A 12,163-nucleotide genomic window follows, 5' to 3' on the forward strand; every position below is an offset into this window, starting at 1 on the left:
GAATTATCTGGTATACAGAGGGCTTCCTTGTAAACTTAGTGACTGCAAGTGCTCGGGTCCCACAGTAGCAAAACCAGCTAAAATGATCACCACTCTTGCTACATTCTCTTTACACATACAACTTCTGCATTTCTACTAATAAATGACAGGATGTAATTCAGTAATGTGCAATAGTCTTGAGCCAACCCTCGTTCCTTGAAATTTTGCTTCCAAGGAATCAGACTTGTCTTCTTGGCTTTCGTAGTCTTTCACAGTTTCACTATGGACACTGGTAATTTTTTGATGCCTCATCAATCCAGCACTTGTACCTGACATCTTAACAGTGACCTATAATCCATTCAATGTCAGCCTGTGTTATGTCTACACATAGAAAACTTTGCCAATCAAAATGCATGCACTTATTACTAGCAGGTATTGCATAAACACATTTGTTGAAGCATAAATATAGTCATACCAAATATTGACTTTCAGGCTTGTTAGAGTTGTAAAAACTTTTTCTTTTTCTTTTTTTACCTTTTTTTACTGCATTTCAGTGTATGTCTGTACATAACACTGGTGGCTCAGGCTTTTGCACAGTACTGTGTGAGATGTGTTGTTGTTCATCTGAACTTTAAGACCCACTAAGGACCAGATGACCCAGATTATATCCTGACGTGTAAAACCTTAGGCCTGAAAGTGGCTGTACTTCCTTTTACACATGACTGTATATGCATATACACACGCAAACATAACCGGCTTTTACCTTTCTCAGATCTCCACCCTGACAGTACTCCATGGCCAGCAACGGCAGATCATTGGTGGCCACCAGTTTCTGCATTCCTTGAGGAACTTCTCGGGCAGCAACCACATTGACATGATCCAACCTAAGTGAGAAAAACTAATTAGAAGAACTGTACAATGTCTTATAGCAATATAATTCATTATCATTTTAACCACAAGAAATCATCTTTTGTTAAAATGTTCCTGAAACCGATCTGATGACAAAAGAAAATGACAAATCAGAGAAGGGCAACTGATCTTCCCAAGGGGGTTTCATGAGAAATTGGGAGTGCTGTGGAGGGTGGCACCAATAAGGTAAACTCAATTCTGCTCATTATTAATGCTATCTCTTTAGAAACTGTCACTGGTAAAAGGGGATATTAGAATTAAGCTATAATAAAATGCTAAACTTTTAATCACTATTTAATCAACAATCTCAAAAACACTTGTGAAAAAAGTTTCAGCAAACATTGAAAGATTTAACTCTGTACTAAGTGCTATTTCCATTTTGCTTCCAGTTGAATTAATGGATTTGCAGTTTTTCATTTCTTTTTCCATGTTTGGTGACATAAATCTAGTGGTTTGGTTTTGGTTAAGTGCGTTAAAGTCGGGTTCAGTGTCTGAGTAAATGGCTTCAATTCTGCATTTGAGAGCTCCGGAACATCCTTCCCTTTCCTCATACGAAACTCTCATTGCTGCTTTCAGTTTTTCCCCCTGCACAACGCAAAAACACCTGGGTACATATTAGTCTTTATCTTGCATCTACTTCCAAAGCCTAACATTTTTCCCCATCAGACTTGGACAGCCATTGGCTGGGACCCATTTCAGCCCAGCCTATTCAAGCATGCAGTTAACTTCATGAATAAACTCCCTGTCTTGCGTCACTGCACCAATAATATCCAGTAAGAACCAAGCAAATACACAGAGATTAATCTTGAATTACGCTCCAATGTTTCAACTGACTGCACTGATTAATTTCCAGGTTCTTGGCAGCTATTTCTAAGGAAGTTACGCATTGTGATATCTAAAAAAAAATACAATTTGTTGTTTCTGCATTTTTTTTTGCCTGGGAACTGCTCTTTTACCATATCCTGTCTTACATAGAAAACATTCGCCTCCACCTTTTTCCACATTAGACACAAAAATCTTCTCCACAGGCTGGGATTATGATTGCTTTTGATTGTAGACACAGTTCTGTGAGGACAACAAGTGCGCTTGGATCCTTGTAAACTGTAGTTCAGCATCTGTGTTGACAAGTCTCACAAACTTCTGCATGAAGTGCTGTGTTTAACCTATGATGACAAAATGTACCTCACTCAGACCCAGTTGGACCTTGGAAGTAGAACACACCACAACTCTTATATCACTTATTATATAACACAAAACATGATGCAATTGCTGATACATGAGTACTCTAAATTTCATATATACAAACAATGCTTTTGTAATTTCATATAACTGACTGAGATAGATACTGTACTATTTACTCTTTGATTCTTTTCTATGTTTTTTGTATGAATTGCAGTGAAGACGCCTGGCATCAGAGTTACTCTACGCTACCATATGTTGTGCTGTTCTTCATTTAAACTTTATTAGAAAAATGTTTAAAACTTGGCTTGCATTAAAAATAACAAAACTGTTTATATCACACAATCTCTGGATCATTAAAAGTCTTACTTTTTGATCTGATTCAATTTCCTCCTTTGCCATATCGGAAGCTTTGTGGTTTCATAATGTGTCACTGAAACAATGTGTTTCAGATTGCCTCTGACTCAAGTATTCATTACATATAAAAAGCAAAGGAGAGTGTAAAGATAACAGACTCCAACTGATATCAGACTGACCAAGAAAATGATGTACTGCATGTAAATCCGTGTTGTAGGAACTCGAATAGCAGAAGACTGATAGCAATCACTGAAATAATAAATGACTGTTATTATGAGTCCTCACACGTATGCAAGTGTTCAGTTAAAGCAATAAATAATCAAACAAAACGAAATACATTCAGCTGTATAGTTATATTTCTTTAATATAGGATGTTTTCTGCTTCTGGGAATACAAGGATTCATATGAAGTCCTTCAAGTTTCAATCCTTGGATCATTTCTGCTTTTAATTTATGTTACCATTAGGCCATCTATTTAACATCTTCAAAGGCATCTCCTATCATTGCTATGCTGATGACACACAGCTATACTTTTCTGTCAAGGCTAACAATCTCAGCAGCCTCTCCTACCTTTACTGTCACTAAAGACTGAGTGTCTTCAGCTGTGACAAAGCAGAGGTTCTTGTGTTCAGCTTCTCTTATGTGGTCAGTCATTATACTAGCCTCCTCACCAGCAATATCGAATAAGCATCTAAGAATCTTGGTATTATTTTTAACCAGCATCTCCAAGCTCATCCAGTCTTGTTTCTTTAAACTAAGAAACATCACAAAAAAGTACATGCTTTAATGTTCTCCCAACTCATTTACTGTCACTGACTCTTCACTTTTGTTAGGCTGCTAACAAAAACAAGCCAGTGGTCACATCACCTCTACTCTTACTTGTCTTCAATGGCTTCCAGCTGAAATTAGAAATAATTTTAAAATTGTATTAATAACATAAATCCACATGGCCAAGCTCCTGCACAGATAGCAGACATCCTGAGAATTTATTCCAGCAGACAACCTCTTCATTCTTCTAAGCTAGAGGGGTCCACACTTTTGAAGTTGTCGTACCAAAACTTTGTAACAGCCTGCGGCAGCCTGAATCAGCAGTTTGTTTTAAACAGCTGCTGAAGACTCATTTTATAGCTTAGCTTTTCTGTAATCTTTAATCCCTTACTTCTGGCTGTAGAGTGTGTATGACTGAATGTAAGAACGTACGTTTGACTGTGTGTCTGTCAGCTGGGGCAGGTGAACTTATGTTTAATGTATAGTTTTATCCAAACTGTAAGGCACAGTTTTTGGGGGTTATTTTTAAAGCTATACAAATAAAGCTATTATTATTATTATAATAACATATGAACTGGAAACTGTTGAATTTGAGAAAACGTTTAAAAAAAAAAATACACAATGAGAGAAAGAGTGGGATGAAGCCTGCATGAGATTTTGGAAATGTTTTTTTCCCTTGGTTTTAAAAAGACATTCTGCATTTGCAAAAGCAACAGAATACCAGATGTATAAACACATTATAACTCAAAAACAAAGTGATGTGTCTTTCAGTAGATGTTCGTGTGCAAATCTGTGTTAAGTAGCTGTAATAATATAATGGTAGGTTGCCATGTCCCCTACCCAGTGTTTTTTTTCCCCAAGTTGAGCGTGGGAGCACGGAAGGGTTGCGGTTGTGACCAAGTCTGTCTGAAAACAACACGCTTGTTAAAGTAAGACAAGGGGGGGAGGTTTTATGCGTGTGTTTGCACTACCAAATGACAAAAAGCACATGCACTTCACATCTCAAAACATAATCAAACCCCGCATAAACTGGCATCCAGGGACCTGACACCAAAACCGAAGCCATTAACAGAATGGCTTCTGGTGTGGAAAGAGAATGACTGCCAAAGCAGAGCAAAATGAGGAGGTGGCACCTAGGACGTCAGAAATAACCAAAGTCACCAAAATAACTCACTTTCATGCTGTTCTAATTATCTAATGTGTGATTTTTACTATTTCAGGGCACAAAATTGGTTTTTATATTTTGAGAAACTTGTTAAACAGATGGGTACATAAAAGTCAAATGTCAAACTCATAAGCACCCAGTTTGTCATGGAATGTACCAAAGTGAGTCACGGCAACATGTCAGACTGAACCAGGCTAACATGCCAAAAACGGCCTTAAACCAACGCAGCAAACTGTTTCAGTTTGCATGGGAAAATCACCAATTTCTTAAAAACTGATGTGTCACAAACTGAGATGCATCACTGTGGAAAAAGAGACTTTTTCTTGAAGCTTCCTTGACAGTTTGCTGCTCATTCTGCACACAAGTGCAAGTCAGACTGGGACTTCCAAAAGCAATGGTGGGGAAAAAAAACTGTAGTTGCAAGGGAACAGGTGACTGACCACATTTTAAATGAGTTATAGTTTCTGTATAGGACTTGGATGGAGTTATAATACTGATAATCACTCAACATAATCTCAAATGCAGCTTCTGACCTTTTCATGATCTGGATCTCCAGACACCATCTCTCCTTGTTTCTGTCACTCAGCTCTTGCCGACATTGCTTTATAGCAATCTGCTCCTCTGTGTCCTGAAAACAGACAGACACAAAGTCAGACTTCCATCATTTCAGAGGACATTACACTGAAAAGCTGTTTTCACACATGAACTTTAGCCTTTTATTTGTCTACACAATATCCAATAGAGGTTCTCAATTCATTTGAGATGTTAAACAATCTCTGCAGTGCCTCAACATTCGCTAACCTGCCAGTAACCTTGCCAAAAGACAGTATTTCCCATAATAGCAATGAGGCTGACTCAGATAGTTTCCTGCTTTGTGCTGCAAGTCAGAGACAGCAACTGCAGACAATGTCTCAACCTGATTCTCCTGAAATGTTCAGAGTTCATATGTCGGGGACAAAAAGCTTAAGGAAAAGAAAAAAAAGAAAGGGCGGTTAGGACAGAAAAGAAGGAAAGAGAAAAGAGTAACAAAAGCAAAATAAAAAAATGATAAATACATCAGGATAATACATTAAACCTACAAAGTCTGAACCATTAAACCTGAAACTAAAGTCCAACTAGAGTGTTTATTGAACCTAACAAATTTAAAAAATAGATTTAATATCAAGTTGGATACATGAGTTTTAATTCATATAATTTATATCCACTTGTATTATTTACTCCATCCAGCTTTTCTTGCAATTGATATAATAATATGATGCTGTTGGGATTAGATTTAAAAAAATAAAGATCACAATAATGATGTAGGAGCCTCAAAAACTCATGTATCAAATATAATACACATGGCATTACAGAGTTAAAGTGGACATACAAATAAAAGACAGAAAAAAGCTTCATCTGAAGTGTGAATCATGCAAAGCTGCTCTAGTGGAAATGAGCGTAACGATCCTTTGTGCGATCTTCAATGTTAATTATATATTTTACCATGACTACTTTGTATTCAAGAAACAGAGTGGTCAGACATTCCTACTTTATGATAAACAGAAAAAAAATGAGGGGAAATGGGGTAAAAGAATCACAAATTGGCCATAGGTATGGATGCCCACCGTCAGCTGGGCCTAGCCTGCCTGTGAGCCTGGTTGGATAACCAGTTAAACAATAGATGGATGGACTGGACTAAAACAATGGAAAAATACACAACTATCATTACACCTTTGCAAACCACAGAGCAGACACTATATTAAATCACTTCCCTAAAAATGATGAGAAACAACTTCTTCCTACCTGTTTCTCATGAAGGCGTTTCACTTCCCATATGAGCTATTATTAGCCAACAGTATTGTCGCCAATGCAGGAAGACATAACCTTTCCTGCAGAAGAAGTTGAATCATCACAATGGCAGTGCCACAAGAGTCCTCAATCATTCTCCCTCCTAAAGGTCAATTTGCAGTGGCACCGATGATTAGCACTGTGATTACAATGCTAAACTTCTTTTTTTGAATGCTTCACTGATTATTGTAAACAGCAATGGAAGTAAATCATACAAATACGTTTATGGAAGACACACGCACTGGCCCCTCTGTTAGATACTCCTGTTCAGCACCTTATTTATGCAAATATCCAGTAAGCCAATTACATGGCAGCACCCTAATGTATTAGGCATGTAGACGTGGTCAAGGTGAACTTCTGAAGTTCAAATGGAGCATCAGAATGAGAAAGAAAGGCGATTTAAGTGACTTTGTCGTGACTTATTTGTCATGGGAAAGTCTGAGTATTTCAGGAAGTGCTGATCTACTTGAATTTTCCCACTTTCCAGAGAACAAGAACAAATATCCAGTGAGCAGCAGTTTTCTGGTCAAAATTCTTAGTTAATGTGATGTTGAGGAGACAGAACAGGGCTCTAGACTAACTTTTTGCCATGGTTTAACTGGTGTTTCAACCGCATTGCTTAACACAGCAGTTTTACATATGCACTTTTTTGGAGGGGGGGGGATTGCTGTCCATACAGACAATACTGATTTGTAAATATTTAACTAACAATCTTGTGCTTGTGCTTAAAGTGCTTTGGCACTCTTTGGCAATATTGTAGACAATGTTAAACCTGCACTTTCAAACGTACACATGGACTACACGAATATCTGGACCACGACCAATCAGAGAGGGCCCGCCCCTGACTATTTTTGATTGGTTTAGACCACAATAGAGGCATAATGTGTGTCTGCTGTTGACCACACGGAGACTTTCAGAGTTGCGGAGTATTTCTTTTTCTTTTGTTAGTTGAACAGTTGGTCGCACCGGTGCGACCTAAGATTTTTTTTTTAGTCGCACCATTGAAAAATTTGGCCGCATTTGCGACCATATTGGTTACACTCTAGAGCCCTACAGAAATAACTAGTCATCATAGACAAGATATGCAGAAGAGCATCTCTAAAAGCAGCACATCACAGCCTCCACATCACCTTTCAGATGAGACTGAATGGAACGTGGATCGTGGATATGCAGCCAAAAAAATCTGCAGGAACTACATTATGCCATCATGTCAACACGGACTAAAAAGAGGAATGTTTCCGGCACCTTGTTGAATCTATGCCGCGAAGAGATAAAACATTTCAAAGGCAAAATTGGGTCCAAACCAGAGCTAGCAAGGTGCAACTGATAAAGAGGCCAATGAGTGTATATTATTAAATACACATTTTGCAAAATACAGGTGCAGCTTCAGGAAAACAATTATAAAAGCCTGAATTACAGCCACCAACAGAGAATTGGACAGCTCTTTATTTAATGAATGAGAAGTGCTGAAATCTTTCATAATGAAACCACAACAGAAATGATTTTAACTCTCCTTTGTGGATTGTAGTCACATGAAAAACTGAAGGGGAAATGGGGTAAAAGAATCACAAATTGGCCATAGGTATGGATGCCCACCGTCAGCTGGGCCTAGCCTGCCTATGAGCCTGGTTGGATAACCAGTTAAACAATAGATGGATGGACTGGACTAAAACAATGGAAAAATACACAACTATCATTACACCTTTGCAAACCACAGAGCAGACACTATATTAAATCACTTCCTGGCTCAAAGCCAGCTTTAAAAATGCAACGATATTAAATGTGAGTCATACAACAGCACAGCTAAAGTACAATTTTAAAGATAGGAAAAGGAAGAGCCACTAATCGGGTGTTGTCATGTTCCCAGAGTGCCCTCTTGTTCAGTGATGTAACTTTCAAATGGTTTCATCCCGTGACTTAGAGTGACATCATTGCAATAGACACTATTTCACATGGGCTGAGTGCACAAAGAAGAGCTTCCTGGAGTGAACAAAACCCATGAAGGTGAAATCCCAAATGCTCTTTTGTTCAGTTCAAAGACCTTCATTCTTTTCATCAGACCCATATTTTATAAATAACACTTTCTGAGCTTCCATTAGTCATAATCTTTCCCCAGGTTGTCCTTAGCACATGTCAGTCTGGCTTGAAGATGACAAATTGAGTTTGTCGCGGTCTGCAGCCTCACAGTCAATTCCTGTGCAGTGTTCTACTGATTATCTTCTTCCAGACGATAATTCCTGAGCTGGCGAAGTCATTCAGGAGTGTCTTCACAGTTGTTCTGGGGTCTTTGGAGACATCTCTCACTCAGTTTCTTTCCAGAATTGTTGAAACCTTATACTTCCAACCTCTGTCAGGCTTGTTCTGAACTGTTTGGTCTCGTTAAATTTTGGGAAAATACTTCTAACTCCAGTTATTTAAACTTGGGAACACTGTGATAGCTTTGTGTATCTATCTCCTGCTTTGTGAGCATCACCAATTCTTATGATGATGACTGATTACGTTTGTTTTTGGCAGGATGCTTTCCAAAGTGACAGCTTAAACCCGTGCTGAAGTTTTGATACTGTGTGTAAATTGAACATTACAAAGTTAAAGCACCACAGTGCACAACACTGGTTTGTGCTATGGCTTGCTAAAACATTTTTCAGGGTGGTAATCATGACCATAATAATTTTTTTTTTTATGAAATAATACTTCTTGTGTTCAAATAGAAATAAATTATGATTTCTAAAGAAAACTAGCAAGTTTAGAAAATCCCTTACTCTTTTAAAAACTAAAAAGCTTTGAATTTCATAGGGGACCTAATATTTTTATCCTCAAGAGTTCTGTAGTATCAAAATAATCCAGTGAGAGTTGTTTATACATTCTTTCAAGCAATTCCACGAGTGTCATCTTAGTGAAATACAAACAGACATTAGCTAAAAGATGAGTTTAATTTGTACCCTACAGCTAATCCACCTCCACGGTCATTATACTGTTTACATGAGCTTTCGCTGTAGGAGGAACAAGAAGCTTTGCCTCAGCAGGTTGAGGAAGTTTTCCTCATCTTAAATCTTTACTAAACACAAAGAGGGAAACACACAAGTGAACTTTCATTTCTGATTCCATTTTAAAATGACTATTTCCCTCTAAACAAAACCTTAACTTTAAAATTTGATCAGCAGAGGTAAGAGCCGATGGCTTCCCAGAAACTCCAGCAGGACATGTTTAATTATCTTGTCAGTGTGATAGTTTGTTATTCAAACATCCTCTTTCCTGTCTATTATGTCCTAAAGATATAAGATTCTCAAAGATGTAACAGTATGCTAGAAGTATGTGGAGTGAATACCTTGTTTTGCCATCTTGTGACATTTCCAAAGCCCCCGGTGCCGAGCCGCTCCTTCAGCTCCCAGGGCCCACAGCTCTGTGGCTGCTGCAGGGGGACTCGATTCATGACCTCCTCACCTACACCTAAAACAACAAAATAGTGGATCCGTCATGACCCATTACTAAGGCTAAAATGTTACGTTTGGCCTGAAAAATGTCATGGGAGTATGCATTTGTCTGAGCACGCAACCAGTACTCAAGCAAATAATTAACTGCTTCGTCTCGAACAAATGCCTAAAAAAAGCCTTGTTTGAAGCTTCTCAGCTCTGAGACCTACAGTGTTTTCTGGTTTGTACAGGAACATGCAAAAGTCTTGAGTCAACCTTTTATATTTATACCTTTATACCTTTTAAAACTGATAATAGGTGCATTGTTTAACTGAAACATGCAAACACATATAGAGATACAAAATAACATAACAGTTTGTACGATTCTGACAAGCTTGAAAGTATCTCGACCGATGGCTTCCTATCTTGTGTTTTTCTACCCAGATCTGCCTTTCCAGCATTAGCAGTGTTTGGGAGTACTGAAAAAAATGAAGCCATAGACAATTAGATTCTTTCCAGATGGTACAGTGTGATGGATCAAAGTCTGACAGTACTTGTCTGTGTTCATAATTCCATTAAATGCAGCCCAGAACCATGACTGACTCTCCACCGTGCTTTATAGATGGCTGTAGACACTCTATATGACGACTGGAACCAGAATTTTCAGATCTGGTTCATCACTCCATCAGAGCTGTTGCCACTGACTTTCAGTTCAGTTCTTGTGTTGGCATACCTCAGCCTTTTCTCCCCATTTCCCTTCCTTAAGAATAGCCACGCTTCCACTGAGACCATTTCTGATGAGGCTTCAGTGAACAGTAGATGGATCAACTGAAGGTCAGAATGCATCTCGCAGCTTCTGTGTCAGGTCTTTGCTGGAATATTACCCATTTCTAAAAACACGAGTTTTAGTCATGCCACTTCATCTTTTGTCTTCCACTTGTCCAGTTTCCTCAAACGCACTGCACACTATGCCAAAATATGCCAACCTTTTGACTGATAGGTGTTTGGGAATCACTCAGTTGATGCAAAAACCTTATATAAACATTTTATCTCCATCATTTATGCCCTTGTTTTTGTTTTGTTTTGTTTGTAAATTCATCTAAAGGAATGGGAACAAATGTGTTTTTGCAAAAGACCTTTAGCGTCTGAATATACTATTTTAAGCTAGTTCTTTGCTATGTTATATGTAAACAAAACACTGGCTCATTTTTGGGTTAGATGCCTTTTTGAATGATTCATAGGTCACTGTTAAGTGGCTTAACAAACCAAACATTCCCCTGAAAATGATCAGGTACAAGGACTAGACTAAAAATGAGAGAAAAAGCAGCGAATGTCCAAAGAGTAAGAGTAAAATGTCCAAGAGTAAAACATTAATTTGGTAAAATGAGTAACTTGCCTATTGGTCAGGGACAGTAAGAAAAGAAATGCTGTGTTTGTCCTGTAGGTGATAACATATGTATACAGAAACAGAAACAACAGTGTTGGTGGCTTCTAAACAGCAAAAAAGTAACAAAAAGCTGTATGAATTCCCATAAGCTAATTAACCTATTATAAAAAAATGAAAAACAAAATCTCATTGGGAACTTGTTGTATTATCAGTATTGTTATAAATGTGACTGCAGGGGTCTGATGGATGAAATAAAAGCTCTCCAAACTGTGAAACTACATAAACACTGAGTTTATGTTTTACAGCAGCTGCAATAAAACAGACAAAACATACATACAAACATTCCTATAGGCGAGTCTAGCTTATTAAAAAAAAGCCCGCTACGTGTATATAAAGAAAACTAACTGTCATATAGTCGCAGACTATTAAGAGGCCCATTAAACACTACAGGGGCGCTACATGCTTGAAGGGTTTCGTTTTAAGCTTCATAGACTGACTTACAGTAAATATACCGCCAACCTTTTACTCATTATAAGAATATTATTCACCGACACACAAAAATTTACTTTCCTTTTGTACTTCTCTGTTCATATAAAATGAGCTGGAACTAGTCTTCGTGTTTTATTTTCAAGGAGAAAAGCGTCAACATTTCAACTCCTGAGTCCTACCTTAGACTCCACACGCAGCGTTCACGCGTTTTCACGCCTTTTTTGTGTTTGAACGGCAGGTTTACTGTGTGTATCCGAGCTTTCAATCAGTAAAACTTTAATAAAAACTACTGCAGCAAATTTTGGCGACACAACAAATCTCCAAACACTCAACTTCCTGATACTGATATTTCCTGTTAACCTGACGAAGAAACAGCCCCGCCCACTTGTAGGGAAAGTCCTCGGATTATGTCCTGCTGGTAGGTTTATGCACTTTTCAACCATACATTATGAGTTTGATCACCATTAAACGGAAATTTTCTTTAATTCCCCCCAAATTAAATTAAGAAACTCATAAGTGTAAACTCATAATTGTAGAAAGTCACTCAATTTAGAAACAAATACTACATTAATCCAAAAAAAACCTTATTACATTTTTTAAAAAAATGATTATTTTAGTTTAAAAGTTAGTTTAAATGTTTAAGTGAAGAATTATCGTAACCCCTAAATCATATTATGTCATGTACATTAATAAT

The 12,163-nt window shown here is 37.8% G+C and overlaps 1 protein-coding gene across 2 annotated transcripts in view; it reads right to left on the minus strand.

Annotated features, from left to right (window-relative positions):
- Nucleotides 1–11,817, minus strand: part of ikbkb (inhibitor of nuclear factor kappa B kinase subunit beta) — a 27,372-nt gene extending 15,555 nt beyond the window's left edge. The window contains exons 1-4 of one of the 2 annotated variants that reach the window (XM_005924400.3): nt 11,649–11,817; nt 9,509–9,630; nt 4,890–4,984; nt 743–863 (exon numbers count right to left, since the gene is read on the minus strand). In XM_005924400.3, the coding sequence (XP_005924462.1) occupies nt 743–863; nt 4,890–4,984; nt 9,509–9,613 (321 nt within the window). In that variant the 5' untranslated portion in view covers nt 9,614–9,630; nt 11,649–11,817. The remainder of the gene's footprint in view (nt 1–742; nt 864–4,889; nt 4,985–9,508; nt 9,631–11,648) is intronic. The other variant, XM_042220722.1, reaches the window with a different exon arrangement.
- Nucleotides 11,818–12,163: the final 346 nt, after the last annotated feature.

The sequence above is a fragment of the Haplochromis burtoni genome, unplaced genomic scaffold (assembly GCF_018398535.1).
Source record: "Haplochromis burtoni strain Fernald_Lab_line unplaced genomic scaffold, NCSU_Asbu1 Contig_54, whole genome shotgun sequence".
Classification (NCBI taxonomy): Eukaryota; Metazoa; Chordata; class Actinopteri; order Cichliformes; family Cichlidae; genus Haplochromis; species Haplochromis burtoni.